At 40.0% G+C, this 24,354-nt stretch overlaps 2 protein-coding genes and 1 long non-coding RNA gene across 9 annotated transcripts; 2 read left to right on the top strand and 1 right to left on the bottom strand.

Moving 5' to 3' along the window:
* The first annotated feature begins 173 nt into the window (after window positions 1-173).
* On the top strand, window positions 174-10,052 carry LOC137173980 (zona pellucida sperm-binding protein 3-like). 2 transcript variants are annotated; one of them, XM_067578923.1, is made up of 9 exons: window positions 174-539; window positions 1,010-1,137; window positions 1,315-1,418; window positions 1,538-1,715; window positions 1,941-2,058; window positions 2,281-2,372; window positions 2,524-2,654; window positions 2,822-2,931; window positions 6,663-7,299. In XM_067578923.1, the coding sequence occupies exons 1-8, from the start codon at window positions 225-227 to the stop codon at window positions 2,929-2,931; spliced, it is 1,176 nt and encodes a 391-aa protein (XP_067435024.1). In that variant the 5' UTR covers window positions 174-224; the 3' UTR covers window positions 6,663-7,299. The 2 variants fall into 2 exon arrangements, with proteins under 2 accessions (XP_067435024.1, XP_067435023.1); XM_067578922.1 differs by lacking the exon at window positions 6,663-7,299 and adding an exon at window positions 9,832-10,052 and having other exon boundaries at window positions 175-539.
* On the bottom strand, window positions 8,348-14,601 carry LOC137173986 (uncharacterized). Of its 4 annotated transcripts, none has more exons than XR_010925251.1 (4): window positions 14,471-14,601; window positions 10,651-10,933; window positions 9,712-9,873; window positions 8,348-8,704 (listed from the first exon to the last, which is right to left on the bottom strand). It is a non-coding gene; the product is annotated as an uncharacterized lncRNA (long non-coding RNA). The 4 variants fall into 4 exon arrangements; XR_010925252.1 differs by lacking the exon at window positions 14,471-14,601 and adding an exon at window positions 14,231-14,369 and having other exon boundaries at window positions 9,073-9,873; XR_010925250.1 differs by lacking the exon at window positions 14,471-14,601 and adding an exon at window positions 14,231-14,369.
* On the top strand, window positions 14,236-23,280 carry epoa (erythropoietin a). Of its 3 annotated transcripts, none has more exons than XM_067578928.1 (5): window positions 14,236-14,353; window positions 19,210-19,340; window positions 19,501-19,584; window positions 19,914-20,078; window positions 22,880-23,280. In XM_067578928.1, exons 1-5 carry the CDS (start codon window positions 14,275-14,277, stop codon window positions 23,030-23,032), a joined length of 612 nt encoding a protein of 203 aa, XP_067435029.1. In that variant the 5' UTR covers window positions 14,236-14,274; the 3' UTR covers window positions 23,033-23,280. The 3 variants fall into 3 exon arrangements, with proteins under 3 accessions (XP_067435029.1, XP_067435028.1, XP_067435030.1); XM_067578927.1 differs by having other exon boundaries at window positions 19,498-19,584; XM_067578929.1 differs by lacking the exon at window positions 14,236-14,353 and adding an exon at window positions 14,585-14,803 and having other exon boundaries at window positions 19,498-19,584.
* The last annotated feature ends 1,074 nt before the right edge of the window (window positions 23,281-24,354 follow it).

Below are 24,354 nucleotides of genomic sequence, written 5' to 3'. Positions count from 1 at the left end.
GGTTTGAGATTGTTCTTATTAAAATTCTCCTATTTTCAAGCGCTAGCCTAGTGCAATGCTACTGGCTTTTCTGGCTGTCCATACAGGATGTCTGATTTGTGACGTGTCTACTTTGAAAGCAGCATTAAACGCAGGGCACGCGAACGCAACACTTCTTAACACACCTGGCTCTAATGTATTAACGCTAATTAATTTATTTCCAGCTTGTTGTTTTACTTAAAAAAATGGCGACCCCGGGAAAATATACATATGCCTCAGTTTTGGTTGTTTTGCTGTGTGTGTGCGGTGTTTCTTTAGCTCGGGAAAATGCTGTAGAAACTCAGCAAAACGTTGGACTTACAATAAAATGCGGAGAAGTCAAAGTGAGACTAACCATTAAGCGTCTGCTTTTCGACGAGAGACGTATTCCGTTCAAACCTGAGTATCTTCGACTGGGAACAAATTCAACACAGCAGGACGCCTGTGGGCCAAAACAGCCGACGTCTGAGTCTGAAATGGTCATCAGTGTAGGGCTCCAGGAATGTGGGACCAAGTCCAGTGTAAGGCCAGTGTGGTGAAATGAGAAGTTAGCAGTGAAAAAGCCAGACAATTCAGATAATAACGTTTCCTTTGTCTAGACAGAGAGTGACACACTCCATTCAAAAATCTGTCATACTGAAGCACAAATTGGCTGAGAGATACAAAAGCGACATTTTTCTCATAGTTTAGTCATTATTACATTCATATACCTGTCGTATCCTATTAGTGTACTGCAATACTGTGCAACACCCCAAATTACTACACTATTATTAGTGCATAGGACATTTAACCACACACAGCATTCCCTACATAGGTCTTGGCGCTACCTAAATTAGGGTTATGGTGATATACCACCAAAATGGCTGCAGTAGTTGCCATTAATTATGGTTGTCAAGACTTTGTGAAGGCTTTGTTTTGTTTTGGGTTTTTTTTTTTTTTTTGTGTGTGTTTTTCTGTCATCACTTATTTCCTAGTAATTGCTTCTGTCTAGGTTTATGGTGAGTGGCTTGTGTACTCCAACCAGCTGATGCTGTTTCCCGCTGTGGTTCCCATCTCTACAGGCAGTGTGATAGTTAAAGGGGCAGCTTCTGTCATACCTGTGGAGTGCCATTATAAGAGGTAAGGCATATACCATATTATTGATAAAAACTCTTATGCACCAACAAAATAGTTAACATTTTCCATGAATCATGTTTCTTATGCTGCATCAAATTTTGTAGGAACTCAAGAGTTGCACTTAGCTGTCATCCAACCTTATTGTATGTGACCTACACTTTTATCTTTGTGTCAGCACAGGAAGCAGACAGTGAATGGAGAACCATTAACCCCAACCTGGCTACCCATGATCTCCACTATCAGTGTCTTTGGCCTTCTGCACTTCTCCCTTCGAACCATGACAGGTGGATCTGATTGTATCTAGACTGTATCAATGGAAGATCTGTAATATGGCAATATTAAATCTATCTGAAATCCACATTAAATTAGAACAGAAAGAAAATGTTTCTTTGTTCTCATGCAGATGACTGTACCTCGCTGCGTAGTTCCTCAGTTTACCAGCAGGGAGAAGCAGTGTTTCTGGAAGCCAGTGTGGAGGCCCCGCTGCACCCTCTTCTCACTGTATATGTTGACTACTGTGTCGCTACGCTGAGGCCTGACCCTCTCTCCTTGCCAAGTTACAAGTTTATCACTAAGCACGGGTTGGCCTTTTCTTCTGGCTAAGAATAATTAATCAGAACAACACTTACTTGTTGTTAGTGCTCAATCCAAGAATTCAAATCTATTGGATGGATCCTCACAGCTAAATTTGGTCGTCTTTCAACACTGATCTGACTAGTTTGGGAGGGAGGCTAGGTTGGAAACATCATGTCTAAATTTGATGCACTTCATGGTATCATGTCAGCTTGTGTGCTCTTCCATTACAGATGTCTCATAGACAGTGTATTGCCTGGGTCTTCATCTAAATTCCTTCGTCGGAAGCAAGATAACAGACTCTGCTTTAGTGTCCAAGCCTTCCACTTCAAGCAGGAGTCTTGGGAACAGGTCACAACACCTCATTGGACAGTAGCCAGTTTATTACTTTCAGAATGATAATGATCCTCATTGTGGCACAAAGGGTGCTATTTGTGTTTTTTATTGTGATTATTTACTTTTCCCATTGCATCTTGTGTGTTATAGCATTTCTAATCGATCAAAGCCTAAATATATTTATGGAAATGAATCCTGGATCAGATGTACTCTGTTCATTTGTCTTTTCTCTTCCAGATTTTCATCAGTTGCCACCTTAGGGCCACTCTGAAACAAAACTCACGTACCCACTTTGACAAAGCCTGCTTCTTTCACAGGCCCACATTCAGGTTAGGCTTCCAGTTGTAAGTCAGTTTATCATGATTTTGTTGTATATGAAATTTTCAGTTTTAGATTCAACATCCACAGATGTAACGCATATTTTATGAGCTGGTGCATCACAGATGAGGTGTGTTATTAGGATGTTTCTCTGTCATTCAGTTGGCGTTCCACAGAGGGAGACAATGCTCTGTGTGAATGTTGTGATGCTAATGACTGCTTTGGGCAGACTGGAGAGGAGAACAGTGGTCACACTGGACACCAGCAGGACTGGACAACTCACCCAGAAACAGGTTTCTCAGCCCTTGACAAATAAATGCATCCCATATAATCTTTGAGGTTATGTTTACCAGTTGTGTGGAATGCAAAGAATAGCATGACCGTAGTAGTAACTTGTGTATATGATGTATGCATAATCTGTGCAGTTACATTAAGCCAGTTGTGTATGTTTATTTGACAGAAAAGAAGCATGAGGAGGACACAACAATTGGGCCACTTTACACCCTGCCACACTACCATTGGACAGGCCGTCTGTCAATCACTAAAGAGTCTTTTCCAGCTTTACCTTAGGTAGGTAGAGGGCCTATTGAGACAGAAACCACAGGAACACACTGATAAAAAGAAAACATCTTGCACATATTGTTTTCCTTTTTATCATCGAAGTTGAAATAAGAATTATAATAGCAACATTTTAAGTGCCTACATGTGGGATTTATTCCTTGATTACTTTGAACCCTGGAACCCTGCAGCAGTATTTTGCCATAGCCATCACAAAAGCTCCCCCATACACCACGGCTGATTACAGAGAGAAAATGTTAGCAGAACAGATGAAACTGCCCTTATGTAAACTAAGTAGTGGACTTTAGTGGACGGTGTAATAAACTAATGTAAGGGAGAGTTATTCTCTTCTCTGGCAAAAGTGTTCATCACCTCAGACTGCATGTCAGTTAAATGGTACTAGTGTAGCTTGTTTTGTTTCTCTTAATGTTTGTCATTTCAACTACAATATCATGCTGCAAACCATCTGAACTCTGTGTTTGTATGGAGTATAATACTTCCATGCTGTATGCCAGGGCAGTGAGACACTGCTGTTCCTGTTTTGACTGAGGAAGCTCTTAAACCAAAACAGGTCAGTCAGTCTTACATATTCTGTGGAAGTTGGATCTGACCACAGGAGAAACAGACTTAACAACATATTTTCATGGTGATGATTTAGTCTTTCTACACTGTTATGAACATTAATTTGAGAATACATTAAAGTTAACATTCTTCATGTAGGGGCTTTACTTTATTTTTGTAGTTTTTTGTTGTTGTAGTTTTAATTTAATCTTTGAGATGAGGAGAAAAATTCCATTTATAAATGTGTGTCTCATTGGAGTCGGTTAGACCAATTATGTTACATGATGACTGAGGAATGGGTAGTTTTTCTTTGAGCTATGAAAATTGATAGCCATGAAAACAAACTCATGAAGAATTTCCACAAAGAGGTTGAAGAACTACAATGGAACCTAAAATATCTTAGAGGCAACAAGCATACTAGAATAAACAGACATTGGGGTAAGAATAGGACAGCCATGCAGCCATGTACTGTATGTGCTTTATGTTCCCTGTCTGCAGTAGTAACACTCATCTAGCCCCGTGAGAGGAAATGTGACAGACCAAATGGGAAACCTGTTAGGTTTCATGGCGCAGTATCTGGTCCATGACATCAGGATGACAGTGCTTCTTGCTCTGTATTTCTGCGAGACCAAAAATAATTAACATAATTAAACCAATTATGACATTTTGAAGAGGATCTTTTCTGGGCTTAGGATATGCTGGCCTTTGTGTTATCCAAATTCTGTAAATGGCTCCACAAAGTGACTGAGATCAGCAAAGACCCATGTTATTCTCATGTAGAGCAGAACATTATTGAATGAAATAGTTGAAACTGAGCAAGATAACAGTCTATACTATTAAGCTTTGTTGTGTAATGTTGTAAGTTGTGGTTTGAACAGCGGTGTGACTTTTGATGTGTGTGAGTTTAGAAACAGAAAAAAATAAGATCTGTGTTGGCTCTGTTTAGGACAGCTTGATTCTGTTTTTTTTTAATATTGTTGTTTTTAGGGTTAGTTGAAATGTTTTGATCTAGCAGGAGAATTGACAGTGTGCTTCTCATAGTCAGTGGCTTTTTTTGTAACTGTGTACAGTAAAGGGTAGTATGCATCCTTGGATCCTAGAATCCACTTACAGTAATGGCTCATTATATGACATACCTTTCACAGAGTTTCTAATGTAGACCAGGTGTAGCAATTAAGTTTCTGGCCATCCATTTTCAGTTGTATAGTATTCTGTCAGTTGTGCCTTCCTTGAAAAATATTTATTTACAAAAGTTTTATTTATTTCTAATGTAATAGTTATCATATTTAAGCCTTTCTTCACCCCTTGTATCATTTATGTTATGAGGCAAGTACTTTACTGTGCTGTTATATGCAATGTGCTGACTTTAATGTACCACTGGAGTGTATGATGCAAGTGTTGGTCTTGGCATGGCCCATCAGATAATGTTTTGTTTGTTGTTTGATGTCCTCCTCAGTTGGCGCCTTCAGCACAGACAGGGAAATGTTCGGACACTAAGGGTTGTTGAAGTCCATTCTTTATTATATCACAAAAAGTGAGTCACCAACTTCAAGCAGAAGACTTTTTTGGTCTTTTGTGATTTACATTAGCTCACACTAGCTCTTGAGGGTTAAAACAAAGATCTACTGGTAAACCTAGTGCTTTGTTTATGCATCAGCTCTCTACTCACCACAACTTGGTCTAAACCATGTTTTTTTGCAGCCAGTGTACGTAATTATCAGTTAGTCAGATAATTCTTCTCACCCTTGCAAGTAAGTTGATTGTGATCTCACAGTGAATGTGTTCACAATCTTTCATTTCTTTTGGAATATGAGCAACTGTGGGAAAGTTTACGTAGTTTCATTGCTGAATTTAATTTAAATTCTATCTACTGCTCAGTGCAGACGACATATTTGTTGTTTCATTCACTGTGATCGAGGGCAGGTGTCATGGGGAGCAGAAGGTTTGCAGTGAAGACGTCTTTAACTAAATGTGTGTTTCTAAAAAGAAGAATATAATTGAGTTTTGATTCAGTTTGCTTCCTGCTGTTTCTCAACAGTCTCCACCAGCATCAGAAACTTGTAGAAGCAAATACAATTAGCCTAAGCAGACCAATCACAGTAACTCTGTAGTGGCTGTAGCCTTACTGTGTGGTTGTGTTTTGAGGAGGAGCATATCAGCTACACCGCTATATGTACACTGTATCCCCTTAATGCAGAAGTATTAAGCTTCATGGCCTCAGCTGCATTGCACTCTCCTGCAAACTGATCTAGAGTGCAAAAGAGAACTTGTCCTAATAATGCTACAAAGATGAAATTGGCAAAGATGTGTCTTAAATCACTGAGCTGGATACTATCCAGATTTTGATAAGATCTACTGTAATTTCAAAAAGACTCTAGGAGCATTTGACTCCAGTGCCCACGGTGAACAAGATTAATTTACTCACTAAAAGCCAAATGGCTCAGAAGAGTAGCACAGTACTCCAGAGTGATCCTGGAATTTAGTGTAAATGTTTATGGTCATTTTGAACATTGCTTAGGTTCAGAACAAGGATGCCATTCCTCAGACATGCCACTCTAGTTGTCCAAATCATTGCCAGTGTGAGGGTTTAAGTCTCCTTTCAGGACTTAAGTCATTAGGTGGTCTTATCTAGCACCCCACTGACTGCCTTGGACTTGCATGGGTGTTCACACGTGCTTAACATATGTTGGCAGTACCTCCCAATGTACTGCAACAACTCAAATTCCCCCTATCTCCTTGTGTTGCATTCACATTCTATAAGCCAGTCTGCTGCCCAGGTCCACAATGAAAGGGCCCTCCCTATTCTTTCCTTTACCTCTCAGTCATTGCACCTGCCTCCTGCATACAGGCGTTTGCAAAAGTTTTGGCACCCCTTGATAAATAATATATTTTGGTGTTGTTTGGGGAAAAAAACACAATATTTTCTGCAAACATTAAGGCATAGCTACTTTTTATGTAATAAATTGAACAAAAATAAAAATATAATTGTGACATGATCAACACAGTTTCACTGACATGTCCTCTTAATTAAAAAAAACACACACATAGTGATATACATAGCATTGATCACATGACCACAATATGAAACCATGACTGTGAGTTTTTTGAGAACAGAATGAAATGCATTTACAGAGATTATCAGGGTGAAAGCTAGCATAACTAATGAGAGTGTTTCTTCACAGTACCAGCAGGCTGTTGTGTGGAGCTGACTAAGATGCAACTGGAGAAAAAACAAGGTGCAAAAGCGAAAGGCTTAGTTGGATGCAAAACAATACGTGGGTTTCAGTCAGAACGGCAAGGTTGGATCAGAATACTTTTTAAGGCTTTCTTTTGGTGTAAATGGAGAAATAAAAAAGGTAAATAAGAGGAAGGCAAAGGGGAGATGTTGAGCCTCAAAGAATGCTCAAGTGTTTTTACTCTCACTTCCCATGGCTGTAAATTTCTAAAGCACACAGTCACTGGAGTAATCAGATTATCACTTTATGTTAGACAATTGTTTTATTGTGTATCATGATTATGTGGCCAGTTGTTGGACATGAATTTGTAAATAAATCAACCAAACCAAAGACAAACTAAAAGAAAGTAAAGAACAATGTGTGCACATCATTATACAATGTGTGTTCATATCCACACAGTACAGAATACAGGTTAAAGGTTGAGTTGAAAAGTAAAACCTGCAGTCTCAAGCAGTACAGGGTTTACAGCCAGGACTGTCAAGTCAGGGAAATACCAGACAGGACAGCCAAAAGAGGGGAGAAGAGTGTGAAGTGGAAATCACAAGTGATGAGAGGCCCATTGGATAACAGAAGGTGTGAGGCTCAGGCAACTCGGTAGAAAGAAATACCACACAAGGCAACTTGGCAACAGGAAGAATACCAGGCACATGAAAAAAAAGATAATACAACCAATGAATTGCTCACAGGTCAGCTGATAAACAGGGACATATCTGAGGACTGATTTGTGGTCAGCAGAGATGAAAAGAAGGGAGAAAGATCAGAGGGAGGATGGGGTGTTGTTGGTGGCAGTCATAGACTGTATAAGATAAGACTGAAGCTAACGCTAGTTTACTGGGAACACCGAGCACTGCACACTGGGGTTAATGTCAGCTACTTTAGCTAATGTCTTGATACTTATCAAACAGGGCAGGTATCATAATTAAGTAACATTATGGACAATAGTCTGACTCAGTGCGAGTCCCAGAGCCAGGGAGAGCAGCAGGTGAGCCAACTGTCAGTCACAGCTGTCAATCGATGCTCACACGGCAGACATCAAAGCTACTACAAGTCTTCACATCTTACTAGCGGAGCAATAATTTACAAAATGACCACCAGCATACTTATTAGTGTGCCCAAAAGTACCGATTGTGACCATACTGATGTACTGAAAAAAGTGATTGACTTAGTATTTCTGGAGAGAAGTTGATGCTTTTTGAATTGGAATCAACTGGGGCTAGCATCTAGTGGCCATCTGTGGTATTGCACTTTATGGTACTTCCACATTGGCTTCAGGTAGTGTAGGTTCGGTGGTATTAAGGCCAGTTATGATTCAGTCCTTTTCAAATAGCAATTATTTGTAAATTAAGTAAGTAATTAAGTATTCTGAAAAGTTAATGAGCGGTTGAACGATTTGTACTTGGTTGATTACATTCTGTCTGACTAAAATTCCAGATCAATCTAATGAAATATTTGGCTCTACTTACTGTTTTAGTAGTAGTTGAGAATGACTAGACAAAGAATGACTGATTTTGTATTTAATCCATTCTTAAACAATGAAACATGAAACAATTCTCTTTACATTGTGCAGGAATAGTTGCAAGAGGAGTCGTCTATACAGTTACACACTGTCTTTTTTTTTTTTGGCAACCACCGTGTTGTATTGTTGGCGAGCAAGGAGTTTCACTGGAGTATTTGCAAGGTTAAGTGCTTTACTTATTGGCCAAATGACAGACATGTAGTAGACAGAAATTTAGCCAGGGAGAAACTCCAGTGATGAGGTTCCTGTCCTGGAATGCTCTCCACACTTGTGGCCATCACCGTGGGATCACAATAAGTTCAACAGAGTGATAAGATTCTTGTCACTGTGGATGTCTGTAAGCTGAAACAATAACTTCCGACCTCGTCAGTGGCTCCTGTCTTGGCTCCTGTGTCCCTCACAGTCGGCCCCCCCCCATTCTTTTATGTCAGCTTCCTGTCTTGTGTCGCGCCAGAGGAGTAGACCTAGCTGGCTGCGAGCCAAAAACCGGGATCAGAATGCAAAACACACACACACACGCACACTAGCATAACATCTGTGCACTTTCACTGCTCTCTTTATAGTATGCCTCTCCCTCATTAGGTTGTTGGCATCACCCCTGGCCATCTTTGTTTATTAACTAGTGTGAGTGTAAGTGAGGCACAGGAAAAGAGCATGTGGTTTCATCCCCACTTTATATTTCCCTAGCTCTTTTAAATCATGCTAAACTCAATAACTGTGTACCATTCCAACCAAGGAGTCACTGTGACTGGACTCCCCTGCCCCCGCACTCCCCACACATCCCTCACATCCCACCCCAATCCCCTGCCCTTGTCACAAAGCATGGCTCGCAGCACGTACCTTGTCTCCCTCTCCTCTCTCTCATGTTGGCTCAGACGTAAGCAAACAGTCCTTTGAGCAAACAGTGCAACAATCTGTCAACATTGTCTTGAGCTTAGCACTGCAGTGACCAATATAAAGATGACTCATATCAGAAGGTGTATAGATATGTAAATTTATTAAAGAGGAGGGGGCTTAATGTATATTAAAATCATATTAGTCCTCCACTTATGACATTCAGTTTTTGGCATTTTTGTATCACACTTCTGAGAAGAGAAACAATGGAAAAATCTAGAAATGTTAGAGAATTTGTCATGGCTCTTGGGTACAAGGTAATTTATTAATGGATATTATAGCACTGATCAGTGAATTCCCTAGTAGCTCATATTGACATCAGACATAATCTAATATTTATATTCTAATATATTCTTTTTACAATTGAAATATTTTCAGTAGTTTTACATATTTTACCCTCTCACCATGTTGTGTGCGCACACTTGTGTATGTATGTGTGCTGTAATGCACGTTACATAGGCTTGTGAAATGGTAAGCATACAAATGTGTAAGTTTTATCAGTGTTTCCAAGTATTTTAGTGAGTGAAGCTATGTGTGTCAATTGACATTGCATGTTGGCTCCTGATAGTGCATGTGCAAACATACTTTTACTTCCTGTCTGATGGAAAAGCCTCCTGTAGGTCCTCGGAGACACCCCGTCCTTGATGACACATAAAGGGGACTTCCAGGAAATTTCAATGTATTTCCTTTACTCTGGCTCCACAGGGCTGTCAAGGGTCGGGGTGAAGACATGGGCCATAAACACGCCTGTGTGAAGAATTACAAGTGCAGAGAATATCATTGATGTATGACATCTGTTAACATATCCTACACTCAGCTGATCAATTTTCTTCATTGGATATTCACAATGTGTTAACATGTCTATTTTTATGAATGATAACTAACTGCATCCACAAAGCTAATAAAAATACAATATTGTACACTAAGTAAGTAATGCCATCCTGGCTCCCTCGTGTTTGTCTTGGGCCTATTTGTTTCATTGTATCACAAGGAAGCCATATCAAGACTCAACTATTCTAAGAATAGTTGATATTGACAGATTTCTTGAAATAGCTTGCATCTTCCTAGAGCAGAAACTTTGTTTTGATGATGGCACAGATAACTCATTGCTACTCCGCATACCTCGGTCTGGGCCAATGTCATACTGTCATCAAGTTCATTGAAATTTCTTTTTTACCGGAGGTAGGATTTCACAAGAGGGGGTGGGGATTTACAGTATTTGAATATTGCAAAAATAATTGTTATTATTATCACATTATGTGTAAATTGCATTGTATCCTTATAACTAATCCTGGTCACAAATTTTAAAGAAGTTTTCTTGGATAAAAGTCTGCCTATAGCATTAATGTGTAACATTTGTTACCTTGGAAGTACAAGTTTCTTTCAGACTAGACTGCATTTCCCAGACATATTTCTCCAAAGGGCATTGATAACTTCTTGATGAAACAATAATGTTCAAGATCAATACTGTCATAAGTTGAAAGTTATATATTCACAGCCTAACATATTGTGGAACTGTCTCACCTTTTATTTCATGGCAGAAGTCTGGGATTTTCCCAGTCACTTCAATACAGTTGGAGTTTTCTTGGAGCCAGTGTCTATTGGCCATCAGGCCAGGCATCTCCTAGATCTCACATTATTCTGGCTTAATTTGCTTCTTAACATTGGCTTTAGGGACAGTTTTGTTCATTTGACCAATATACTCTGTATCAGGGATATTAGTAACAATTTTTATGTCCTAGATCAGGTCATGGGAGGGCAGTGCTCACAGCAGAAGAGTGATGAGTCTTCTAATGACCTTGTTGATCTGCCGAATGTGAAAAATGAAAATCAGATTTAAAAAAATATCCATTATACAAAAATCTGGGTGATCAAATTTGAGAGCACACACTTTTCAGTATAAATACTGTAGTTCAGCCATTTATTGTTTTTTTTTTTAATTACTTTGATTACTGTACTGCACAATCACCAGCCAATTTGTGAATTCTGTGTTACAAATTTGAACTCTCAAATGTAGTAGTGGTACAACTCTATAATTCTGCACAAACCACAAAGGATGCATACTGAACTAGATGCAAAGTGGTGTGTTTTACAAAAACAGTGGTGGGAAAAACCAAACAACTTGCTTTTAGGCCTACAGTATGTTATAACCAATACTGCAAGTACCAAGTTTCTTTCCAATAGTTGAACCAGAAAAGTGCTTCTGAGACATTTTACTTTGCAAAACTAGCATTTTCAAAATCTGTACAACTATTGTCCAGAGTGGTTGGGTGTGAAATGATTTTTCAAGTGGGCTTTAAATTCCTGACTATTTGTTCTGTCACGATGTTGACTTTGTACACACTGTGTAGGTTTGATAAGAAAACTTTGTTAAAGTGTTTGCCTTTATTGACATTTTTCAATCTCTGAGTTGTGGCTAAGGCACAGAGTGCTGTTGGGCACAGTATCTCGTGGAAGGGTTGGCCCAGGTAGCAGTTTAACACCTTGCTACAACAAGGCACAGGGCAAGGACAAGAGGTCGCCAATTCAGGACAAGGTGTAAGTTTCAGTTGAGGAGGAGCGAGACAGCAGGATGATTGGAATGCAGCAGGGAGTCTGGACAAGATGGGAGCAGTGGAGTGCAAAGTCTCATGGGCTGAGCTATGGAAAGCTGAGCCCCATCAAATAAAATTCTTAATCCAGGCGGTCTATGACGTTCTACCAAGTCCATCTAACTTGTTTTGCTGGGGAAATTGGAGTCACCAGATTGCCCTCTGTGCCTGAAGAGAGGAACCCTGGAGCACATACTCAGCTGCTGTTTGAAGGCCCTGAGTGAGGGGCGCTACCACTGGCACCATGACCAAGTCCTGAAGGCCATAGCGGACACAATCTGTAGTGGGATTGTCCACTGAAAGCATCTCTGTCCCATAAAGAAGACCATCCCTTTTGTCGGGGCTGGGAAGAGGCTAACATCAGCTACCAGGACCACCTCCTCTGGTCTGCTAGCAATGGCACAAGACTGGGAGCTGAAAGTTGACCTGGGGAAGCAACTGAAGTTCCTAGAAACTGTTGCCACAACAACGCTAAGGCCAGACATGGTGCTGATCTCGGAAGCCTCCAAGCAGCTCATTCTCCTGGAGCTCACCATTCCCTGGAAAGACTGCATTGAGGAGGCCAAAGAGAGGAAAAGGGCAAAGTACACTGAGCTAGTGGAAGAATGCCAAAGCAACACGTGGCAAGTGAGAGCCCATTGAGCTGGGATGCAGAGGGTTCACAGGCCAGTCCCTCTGCAGGGCTTACAGCATGCTGGGCATCACAGGGGCCAGTAGGCAAAGGGCCATCAAGTTGGCCACCAAGGCAGCAGAAGTTGCATCAAGGTGGCTGTGGATCAGGAGACGAGAGCCGTGGGTAGGGTAGTGCTACCTGGACACAAGCTGGGGCTTGATCAACCCCTGCTGGGTCGCCTGGGTGAGGGTATCTGGTATCTGGTATCTGAAAGACTTGAGACACCCAGTGACCCCGGGTAACATCGCTGATGATGTGTCCAGGTGCATCACAAGATGATGTATGTCATAAACATTTTTCAATTGAAATTTGCAAAGCTGGTGTTCATCACACAGCAGGAAATAATGACAACTGAAATACAGTGAAATAAGTGAATATGTACTCTGTACAGGTACAGAGAAAATACACCAAGGAGGCCCCAGCAAGTTCAGAGGAAGCACATTTCTCTGAAAGGTGTTGGGCCCCACTGGGTGGAGGGATGAACATAATTCTTCTAAAGATCTTCCCTCATTTGGTGTTTTGATGGTGGTGGTGGAAAACACTGCCTAACATGTCACCTGCTTGTATGTAGAGCCAACGTATCACTGACCATACATAACTTATAAGTTCAAGTTTAACCTGCTCCTCTTTTACAGTTCACAACACAAATAATAATAATAATAATAATAATAATAATAATAATAATAATAAAAATAATAATAATAGAAAATTAACAGAAATTCAAAGAAAAAAGAATCATAACAAAATAAACTAGACTATTCAGGAAAGACAATTTACCAACCTTTGCAGAATAGTTGAGTCTACTGATCTTATCTCTTATCTTACTGAGTGACGTTTACTTTTTTTTCCACCGCTGCCCTCAACCACCTGTAATTTATCTTTTGGAGCTGCACATCAACAGACCTTTTTATTTATTTATTTGTAGCGCCTTTGTGTGATACGACTAGTTGATTAAGTAGTGAAGACTGGAAATAAAAGTGTCAGTGTTAACCCTCTGGCTATCCCCCACCCTTATTTTCAGCACATTTGTGTAGTTTATCGTGCGTTTCTTTTAATAGCAACATACTGTTAAAGGTACGTGCTGTAATCTAATGTATCCTGCCTTGAAAAAAAAAATTTCAACGACCTTGAGGCACGACCGTCTCGGTGACGACATTAAGGTGAAAGTTTTGGATGATCACAAGCAGTAAACATTTGAGGATCTCACAGTGGGAAAGAGGAGCTGGGTGTTTAAAGTTACACCTGTGCGTCATGTATTTACCGACTGGACTGGCAGTGTGGCATCTCAGCAGTTACAGTGTTCATTGATATGCTATAACTAACAAATATTGTACATGCTTAATCAGTATACATATTTCATCTCAAAGTCATATTTCAGATGATGGAAAAATTCATGAAAAACGTCCATTTATGGCAAAGTTTGATTTCTGTCACTATTTACCCTCTGTGGTCAATAGTGCACCGTGGCATATGACAGATAGCAGTGATAGTCCTATATTAAAAACCTTATCATTTTGACAATCAGAACTAAATTTTTCATTTGATATTTATCGACAATAAATCTTTCAGTTTTTTTTAACCTATACTACTGTAATGACCGTTTCTGAAAATCATCAGAACAATGGCTGGGAAGTCTCCGCACGTCGTTTTTGAGACATTATTTACTTTTTAGGACCAGTGTTTTATAAACAGAGATTGCCTATTATTTGGATAACAATGAAAGAAAACAATTTGCCTTAAGGGAGGAGGTAGTTTTGATTGTCATCATAGAAACAATGCAACTTTATTTTCAAAGTCATCAATAAAAAATCAAACAGGATCAGTTTTTAGAAACACCTACCGGATAAGTGCAGGAGATCCACAAAAGAGCTTCGTTTCCAATTAATGGGCAATAGACGGACCTATGGGCCAAACCGCGAGGACCCTATGAGGGGCTATGCGGATACCGCTATGGAGATTCCCAGTGAGTTATGGACATGCCTTCATGTTTTTTCTCTGTACACTAGCTTTAGTAGTTAGTCTATTTTCACGCTTTACGCAAAGGGGGACTGCATGCATGGGTTGATGTTTAATCGCTCACCGTGGTGCGTAAAAAGGCGCGTCCTCGTCCTTGCGGGCTATCACGTTATCGCTATATCCTTAGGGGAGGCAAATAAAAGGTTTAGCCAAAGCACAGCAGTGATGCAAAGTCTGTTAGGTGACTGCTCTCACCCGCAGCGCAGATCTTTTTGACACAGACCTACATGCGGGTCGGACTAGCGCTGGCAGCAGAGCACTTGGGTGTATGCTGGACTTGTTGGATTTCACTGGTGCCTTTATTTTGAGCCGTCACGCTTGGGCAAATATTTAATTTTTCACAATGATTTTAAAAGATGCGGCACCTGTTTGCGAATGTTGCAGAAAACGAGTAGAGGTAAGCGCCCTTGTAATATTACCTAGTCAGGTAACTTTGTGTGAATGATCTGTGTGCTGCAAACTGTCTCTGTGCTCAGTATTTTAAAACACGTTCATCACATTGATTATATAGGCTCTAGATGTATAGGTGAATATTGAATATTGAGGTGAATATTGAGATTATTTAAGGCATTTCTGGAGGTTTGGGTTTTTTGAACAGTTATGCCTGTTCTCTGATTTGTGCCAAACTCCACATCCCACATATTCTAAGACTTATTTCTGCATGGTACAGGATTGTATTTATTCACCACAGTTCATGGAAATAGATTGTTTAATGCCATCTCCTAGAATGCTGCTGTACATCAAGCTATACTGCCAAACTACAAGCTTCTCAATAACAATTAATCATTTAAGCTATTGAAATGTCACTTCTAAATGAAACAAAATTACTGTCAGGTGATAGACACTGAAGAAACCTAATCAGGCAACTGGGAGAGTAGGCACTATTCAGACATCTTTTTGAAGCAGATGATGAAACTGATTCAAGGCATCATGTTGGTCCTGAACATTAGTGAGCTGAGCACAGCGCTTAATCTGTGTGGGAGTTTTTCCCACTCATTCTAAAGATGTATTATTTCCTGTTACTGTAAGCTACAAAATCATCTCCAGAGGATCTAGCATGACTCAGCAGACTGGAAAGTTAAGATTACTGAATGCGAAAGCTGAATCTGCAGTTCTTGGCACAGTCGTCACATACGTGTGTCAGCAGAAAAGAGCAAGAGTTTATCAAAGGCTGACAGCTATAAGGGATTCCAGTGAAGTCAAACAGGAAATTATGTCACACCTGTGTCATTTGATATCTAGTTACTTACAAGTCTGCACTTTGTCATGGGGAAGACATGTTCAAATGAGGAGAGGGGGATTGAAAGGATTCAAAAGCAATCCTCCAACCACTGAGATGTACTTTAAATAGCATCTCCTCATCGGCCCACTGTGTCATTTAGTCATTACGACTACCCCAACTAGTTGGTTTAAATTGCTGAGCGCTGTCTGTGCACCTGTTTGACACGAGTTGGTTAAAATAGCATATCAAAGGCATCACCTCATATGAGCATCCCGCCACCTTTCCAAAGCATCTGTCACATACCTGGTGTAACGCTTGCCATTATCCAAAGTACCACCACTTGTGGACTGCTGCTTCCAATTTAAAATAGCAACATGGTTTTGGCAGCCGATGTTGGCAGACAAAGCTGTTATCTTTTAGTTTGGCCACAGTCCTGGACTGCAAATTCCACCACCATGGTGAGAATGCAGAGAGTGTATGTGTGTGTTTACACAGTTTAGATTGATGCATTCTCACGTAGGCAGTGGTGGAGGTGAAAAGGTCACAGTTAATCCTCAAACTGAGTCACACACACTTCTTTAACAAAGTGATCGCATTTTGGGAAATGAAAAATGTAAGAATGTATGGAAAGGAGGCCATTAGTTTGTCTATGCAGATATCGCTTTGCTTCTCCAACTAGTACATAAATAGTATATGTTAAAAATTATTTAAGTGTGCATCCTACATTAGTATACTTGGGACCACATTGTTGATCTAATGTTTTGCTCTTGAATAATAACGTGGAAAGACCTCCAGGGCTTGTATAAATGTCAAGTATCACAGGGGGTCTGAAAAAGATTTAAAAGTTTGTGATTTGTCCGCTGAAGTGGACAAATTCTATAAAAGTCCCCCAATAAATTTACTAGAGCAGCCACTTAGTAGCCAACAGGATGAAAACAGACTCAGTGTAGTAGGATTCATTTTCTGTGAAATACTTCCTAATAAGTCCCATTCCGTCTTAATTTCCTGCCATAGTTATGGCTTGTATTCATTATGAGTAAGTAATAATTTCCAATGAGACTATGAATGACCAAAATGCATGTCAAACTGTGCTAGTGAATGTTACACACCCAATGACACTATTTATGTGCATCTACTAGGATTATAAGTGCTTGCTCAGGGGAACACGGAGCCTAAAAAAGGTTACTAATGTATATGGAGCAATTATTAGCTTGTTGTGGGACACCACCAGCACTATGTACAAACAGGGTTTACAGAAGGTTTATGTGAGACATAGGGGTGATATGAGTGAGATGTGCAGTTTGATAAACAGACTACAGATCCTAAGTGTCATTAAGAGTCCCCCCTCAGTGACGCTGTCTTTTGAGAAAATATTGCATGGAAGTTAAGCTGATTACAGTAGTGACCTCTTTAAGGACCACTACTAATGTAGTACTAGTAATGGTATTATAATTCTTGACATTATTTGTTATTATCCCTCAGTTGTAGTTTTTCCAGTTCAGCTCAATTTGTGCTAGTTAAGTGGGAGTCTGAGAACTTAATCTAGCCTTTATCTGACCTGTCTGCTTTGGAAGATCATCTGTATTTTCTGTCATCCTTGTGCGTCATGCATCTAGACTGCTGTGAAAGAGTGCATTCAGTATGTGGTAAAGAGGAACGAGGCTGGATGCCCACATGACCCACAACAGTAGAACATTTCCATTCATTTCCAAGTATATCCTTAGAGTTCAGAGTGTGCTGTGCATTCATTGGATGTTGGAAGTAATGTCTGCATTTCTGAATAAAGCCGACTAATGGCCCAATTATAGAACCACCATATATAATTAGGGTTAAACGAGGCTACAGGCATTTCTGCACTGTCATTATATCTGCAGGTTTCTGTTCATAATCCCGGATATCATGTGGTTTTGTTTGTGTCATATGCAAGAATGAAACTAAATGAATAAAATACTGCTTTATCATGCTGACTCATGCCAATTCTACATGATATACAGTACAGCACTAACGATCCTCAACTGCTATGCAAAGTGTATGTTTACTGTATATTGGCAAAACTTTGACACCTATATTCAGAAATTTCTTATATGTAATAATGTGTATGAAAGACTGATCCTTGAGCAGCTAATTTATCCAGATGACAGAAATAAATGCAAGCAGTATCCACAGCAAATCAAAGGATATTGTTTGGTATAAGGTATTAACATCTGTCCTTGCTGTGGGTGAACAGAAAATGTAATTTTGTTCGGGGGATGAATAATCTGCAACATTAATATTTTTCTCATTTTTCATTAATTCTGTATGTTATCTGATAAACTATTGAAGAGGACAACATATAGGACAACTACAGTGCCAGTCACGAGTTTGGACACACCTTTCCATTCCCTTGAATGAGAAAGTTTGCCCAAACTTGTAACTGATACTCTAAGTGTTTGTTGATAATTGAATTCAAAAATAAAAATCATACATCGGTAGCCCTGAAGGTATGCATGGAAGAGTCACCAGATTTAGAAAGAAATAGACATAGAAAGACCTCAACTGATGTCACTAGATGAGGGTGGTGGGTAGAGACACAGTTGTTATTAAGGATTTGGGGTCCCCATACATTTAAAATGTGAAAAAAGTTAATTGATAAGTGGATTGCTTTTAGCCTAGCTTTTCTTTTTTTTAAAAAAAAAACTGTACTGAAAGAGAATATACTAAAAGAGTTTTCATTAATTGGTGGGATTTAAACAAATCATATTTTTATTATGGTATTGTAGGGTGATCTGGTCATGACCAGGTTAAGCCTTGTAGCCAAACCTATAATAACGGCCAGTCTATAATAACGGCTATATGAATCTGAACATAGTGTATTGATGAAAGTGAGAATGCATCAACAGTAAACCTTTCCTTAGACTGATTTGCCATTGCTCTGATTCTTGGTTAATTTCCCACATTTCTCTACATATACCATCTGATTTACCATGAACTTTTTGTTTTGGTACACACCCACCCACAACATCACAAAACTACAGTTGGGTGAACACTGTTTGATACTGTTAGAAATTACCCAGATTTACACACACACACACACACACACACACACACACACACCCTGCCCAGTAAAATCCACACAGAATAGAGTGTCTGTATTGACACTGCACTCCTTCAAATAGTTTGTTTAACTGTTGAATGCATGAGGAAGTCTCTGAAGAACAGCTGTTTAAGATCATGAGCCATCTTCAAACATCCCATCACTCCACAATCATGCATATAAGTGAAACAAATGGAAGAAAATCAGCTTCATCACTACTTTCTCGTAGAGTGATTGTTCTGTAAAGGTCATGAAGTGATAAATTAGTACCCCAACCATGAGGCATAGTGCAGAAAGCTTGTGAACGGTCTTGCTCCCTCAAATCTGATCATGTCAGTCTGCAAAAGTTAGTTCATGTAATTACGTACAGGTCAAAGGGGTCCCAAATTTTGTCTCCAGCTGCTGCTTACTTGCTAGCGCTGATCAACTGAGCTTCCTGTTTTGATGCTCAGTTATCAGCAGCCTTTGAGTGACTGTATTTTTGTCTCTGCTGTATCTGTGATGGCAGGACTGCTTGCCTTGCTGTTGATAGTGTTGGAGTGGACCCGGCCAGGCCTACCATCCCCACTGAAGCCGATCTGTGACCTGAGGGTCCTGAACCATTTCATTAAGGAAGCCCGAGACGCAGAAGTCGCTATGGTGAGAGGAAAATGCATGCATGCATTCAGATCTAGGAGCAGGTGAAGGTTGCTGCTGAGATACTATGGTCCTGGAATCACCCATACAAAATGTTTTATGTACCATTAGATAAAAGTACCCTAAACACTGTAACATTATTACTCTCTTGTTTCCTTAGAAGTCATGTAGAGAAGGATGTAGCCTGTCAGAGTCTGTCACTGTTCCCCAAACCACAGTAGACTTTGATGTCTGGGAGAAGAAAAATGTAAGTAACCACTGAAAACATTTGAGTGTTAAGAGCTGACAACAGATTTAGGTTCCTATGTATGCATACATATAATGATATATAATGTCTATAAAGTGTATGTGTGCTACCTCATAGAAATGTGCTGCCTTTTAGTGTATAATCTTTTAACCACAAATGTCTACTTAGAATCATACTTTTTGGACAATCCTAGATATAATTTTCACCACAGGTTTATTTGAGGGACCTCCTGTAACTTTAGGAGAGTGCTGATCACCTGCTGTATTTGTTCCATATCGCTTACATGATGAGACTCTTAAACTCTCGCCTTCTCTTAATTTTTTGGCAAGGCATTGGAGCAAGCCCAGGAGGTGCAGTGTGGCTTATGGCTTTTACAACAGGCCCTCAGTTTGCTACGAACCTCAGTCACCAACACAGCACTGCACAGCCACATAGACAACTCCATCAGAAATCTGCTTAGCATCAATGCTGTGCTGCGTAGCCTCAACATCCAGGTGAGTTACAGCAGGTTCAAAGGTACAAGGTTCAAAACAACTGCAGCTCCATTACTTGCATTTTTTTGCCACCTAGTAAGAGAAAAGCCTAATTAGAACAAAATGAATGAAAAACCTTAATCTAAATAAACTGGCACATTCCAAAATAAATGTAATTCACATTGAAGGATTCATTTAGACCTTTTAAAATCCTGAAAGATCATATACAGACAGGTGACAAATTAAAGGAAAAATCCATACAGGCCTGAATGTTAGGTTAAGGCCCCTACAGTGACGGGATCCGGTGGCTCTGTTATGCTTTGGGGGGCATTTTACTGCCATGGTTTGGGTCCACTTGTCCCCTTAAAGGGAAGGGTCACTGCAAATCAATACAAAGTTGTTCTGAATGATCACCTTTATCCTATGATGAAACATTTCTATCCTTATGGGAGTGGTCTCTTCCAGGATGACACTGCCCCAATGCACAGGGCACGAGGGGTCACTGAATGGTTTGATAAGTATGAAAATGATGTGAATCATATGCTATGGCCTTCACAGTCACCAGGTTTCAACCCAATTGAACACCTATGGGAGATTTTCGACAGTTTTAGACAGCACTCTCCACCACCATCATCAAAACACCAAATGAGGGAATATCTTTTGGAAGAATGGTGTTCATCCCTCCAGAAGAGTTCAGAGACTTGTAGAATCAATGCCAAGATGCATTGAAGCTGTTCTGGTGGCACTTGGTGGCCCACCACCTAAGAAACTTTATGTTGGTTTTTCCTTTAATTTGTCACCTGTCCGTACATGACTATTATCTAGTTGAGATATTAATAAGGGTAAGAAGAAAGGTTAGTGACTGGAACAAAAGATATGTAAGTGCAGAATCTTACCATGTGAACAGGTGATGTTACAAACAGAAGTGTATGTTGTGTTGCTTGCTAGGATGATGTAGCTAAAGATGTTTTGTTAGTTTGTTTGAGCAGCTTGCTGACATCACCACCAGCATGCTGCTAGTTGTTAGCTTAACATGCTGTATTGGCTTAACCATAGCAAGCATGATGTTAACTGTTGGATTTAGCCGGTGATATCATAGACAGGTGAATGCTTTGTTGAATGTTAAGGTGGGTTGCTCAAGAAGATTGGTTTATTTGGTGGCTCAGAGTTATCTTAATTACGAGTTTCCGACTTGTAAATAATGTTTATATCAACATCCAAGTTGTAATTACGACTGGGAAACTGATTTTTCTCAAGGCTCCACATTCAATAATACGGAAGTGCCTGTAAAAACCAAGCAAACATAGACACTTCACGTCAGCCAAAGTCCAGTGAGTATCACTTGCTTCACTTCAGAGGGCTGTGTTGAGTCTGTGGTTGAAGGTAAGGAGGGGAGTTGTTTTGGGACACTGGAACACACACAATGATCTCAGTTTCATGGGCTCAACTCAACAAAACACCAGTTATTGAGAGAGTGCCCTCCTGATGAGAGTAGAGACCAGAGGGGTTACTAACTAGTGTCTATTGGTAAGACAAGTGGAACTAGATAAACAGTGATGGTGGTTGGTCAAGTCAGTGGCTTTCAGATGATACTGCCTATCAAGTCAATGGGGCCAGACAATGCATGTTAGCCTAAGCAGATACAACGTAGATGCAGGGCCTAATGATGGGTCAGAACATCAATCCACGTGTATATTGGGCTTCCATAGGAATGCTCACCCAACTTTTGGCACATTTTACTGCATAACTCTTTTCACCACCCCACTTGAGATGAGTCAAAGATGTTCGCCTGAAAAGATCTCTCTCTCTCTCTCTCTCTCTCTCTTCTGTTGTTTGTCTTTTACACCTGTTCTTGACCACTTTCTAAGTGGTTCATCGTTCTCTGCTTACAAAAGGTTGCATTTAGTAGTTTTGGGGTGATAAGCAAAAGGTTTGATTTCTGTTCAGTGAGTCCAAAAGCAGGATATTCTGACAAACTCTGTTGTATCAGTATACAAATGCTCCACAGTAAACCAAGTACTTGACATAGGTCCACATTTTTGCTGGATTCTCTAAGATGTGGTGTGCTGTAACTGATAATTGTGTGCAGTGATAAAGTAAACAATGTAATGATAATAATCTCTCTGATTGATTATATTAATTGGCCCCAGGTTATTACAGCCGGTGCTTCTTTGCCTATTTGACATCCTCACACTTGAGCTCAACCTGAGTTTCCTGTAAGTAAATAATAATGGTTTCTCTGGTAATAGAGAAACGGAGGGATGTCATGGGACATTCTCTGGAAGTTTTTCATGATAAGGCTGTGGGCACTAATGCTGCTGTACAGGCTTGTTCTTACACAGCCTTTGAAATGAATCATTCAGGTCAAAACTCAGGCCTTGCAGAAAGACAAACTAAAGCTGAAGAGCAGCCTGTGTTCAGGCTCAAGGGTCACTGAAATACATGTTTCATCATTTTAAACTGGGAACAGTTAACAGGGTTCTTACACTCATGGAAAACCAGGACAGATTTTGAATGAAAAGAAACAATTGAGAAGAAAGAAAATTGATCTTTTCAATACCATGATTCAGTCAACATCAGAGACAAGATCAAATTGACACTGATGATATGGTGGAATTGTGTGGATATCTGAAGGTTTAACTATACTATAAAAGGGGAGTGCTACATTTTCCCCCTGCTGGGGAAAATGTAGCTGGGGAAAATGTAGTATATTGTAGCACAGGTTTTTGAGATGCCAATTGAAAGTGGAGGAAACACTAAAAAAAAAGATTAACTTTCCAAATAAAGATAAGAGCAACATTTTTGTTTGTATTCTCTTTCAGGAATATACCCCACCAGCAAGTGCAGCAGGACTTGAGGGGACATGGAGGGTGTCCTCAGCAACAGATTTGCTTCAAGTTCATGTCAACTTCCTGCGAGGCAAAGTGCATCTCCTTCTTTCGGCTGCACAGGCTTGTCAGCAAGATGTCAGCTGATCAGCTCATCTCCCTACTCCAGGCAAAGCTGATTTGTGTTTCTGAGGGAAGAGGAGGGACTTGACACTTTTGACCTGCTTGCTGGTTGCTGGAAGCAGTAAGAAAGACACAGCCATCCTTGTGTAACTGGAGCAAGCTGAAAGGAAAGGACAGTCCCAGCTGGGCTTTGGATGGACAGGAGATGACTGCACCTTGAAATGTAGATGTCAGACATTGACATGGTGAAGCACACAATGACCAAAATGAGGCCTTTGGGAAGCACTGCTCTTGCACTTTGTGTGTGGATGTACTTGTGTGTGTGAGTTAAGACTGCAAGTTTAAATCTGTACGTAGTGTGTATGTGTCTGTTTCCAGTGAGTCTGACCCCTACACTCATATCTTTAGAGTGAACTGTGGAGTGGAACACCTAGAAAATATTGATTGCACCTAGAAGTTGGAGGCCTGTTAGGTTGCGACAGGGCATCTATTTCCAATATCACTGCAAAAATGAATGAAGCCTGACCCACATGAGTTTAACATTGTTCAACCATGCCTCACAGAAACAGTCTCTTTTATTAGATTTGTTAATATAATGTTAATATATTTTATAAGTTGTATAATTGCTATTTATACAGATTTTCTACTTTTAAGCTCCAGTCTTTGTATTTTTTGTGTTGGATCTTTAGGATTTTAGTTGGGCTCATGTTCTCATGTGTAACACTGAACACTTGCGCAAAGGTGTTTGTTGACATCATTTGCAATGATGTGCAACATGTGCAACGCTGCTGTCTTCCTTTTTTTTTTATTAAGATTGTATGTACCCAACTAGCTGTTTGTTTCACACTGAGTATTTCTTCCAAATAACAGAAAGAAGGACTATAAAGTTAATGCAGTGGTTCAGTTACAGTGAACGAGGGAGCAAAAGGTCAGTGAGGAGGAGGGTGGAGGGTTACATGAGAACTGTGAAGCTGCTTTGTTATTATCTGTCTAACCAACACTCAACCAGAGTCTACACTGATAGCCAGCCATGTTTTGCCATTACAGTTCACATCCTGTAAGTGCAAATAGTTTTCCAGAATCTGACGCTAACACTGTCTCTGCCCCCTCTCTATTGTTCGTCATCAGCCGGCAGAAAGGCAATCAGTTAGTCCTGGGAACCTGCGGCTTTCTGTAAAGTGGATGCTCAACCATTTCAAACTAGTTAAGTGTTCTTCCTTGTTGTTTTCCGTATTTTTATACCGTGTTGTGCAAGTGCAAGATGTTTTTAAGGATGTTTGTACATGTTTTCTTTCCTGTTTTTTTGCATTGTTTTGTCCCATCACTGTATAATTTGCTATTTAAAT

The sequence above is a fragment of the Thunnus thynnus genome, chromosome 22, assembly GCF_963924715.1.
Source record: "Thunnus thynnus chromosome 22, fThuThy2.1, whole genome shotgun sequence".
Classification (NCBI taxonomy): domain Eukaryota; kingdom Metazoa; phylum Chordata; class Actinopteri; order Scombriformes; family Scombridae; genus Thunnus; species Thunnus thynnus.
The sequence above is the reverse complement of the archived record's forward strand: the minus strand, read 5'-3'. Positions and strand labels throughout refer to the sequence as shown.

What these genes read in the sequence shown, in the direction of transcription:
- LOC137173980 (XM_067578922.1), top strand. Translation starts at nt 225, where the DNA reads ATGGCGACCCCGGGAAAATATACATATGCCTCAGTTTTGGTTGTTTTG. An exon ending in CTCCCTTCGAACCATGACAG is followed by an intron (nt 1,419 to 1,537) that starts GTGGATCTGATT and finishes GTTCTCATGCAG; the next exon opens with ATGACTGTACCTCGCTGCGT. An exon ending in AAGTTTATCACTAAGCACGG is followed by an intron (nt 1,716 to 1,940) that starts GTTGGCCTTTTC and finishes CTTCCATTACAG; the next exon opens with ATGTCTCATAGACAGTGTAT.
- epoa (XM_067578927.1), top strand. Translation starts at nt 14,275, where the DNA reads ATGGGCAATAGACGGACCTATGGGCCAAACCGCGAGGACCCTATGAGG. An exon ending in GAGACGCAGAAGTCGCTATG is followed by an intron (nt 19,341 to 19,497) that starts GTGAGAGGAAAA and finishes TTGTTTCCTTAG; the next exon opens with AAGTCATGTAGAGAAGGATG. An exon ending in ATGTCTGGGAGAAGAAAAAT is followed by an intron (nt 19,585 to 19,913) that starts GTAAGTAACCAC and finishes TTTTTTGGCAAG; the next exon opens with GCATTGGAGCAAGCCCAGGA.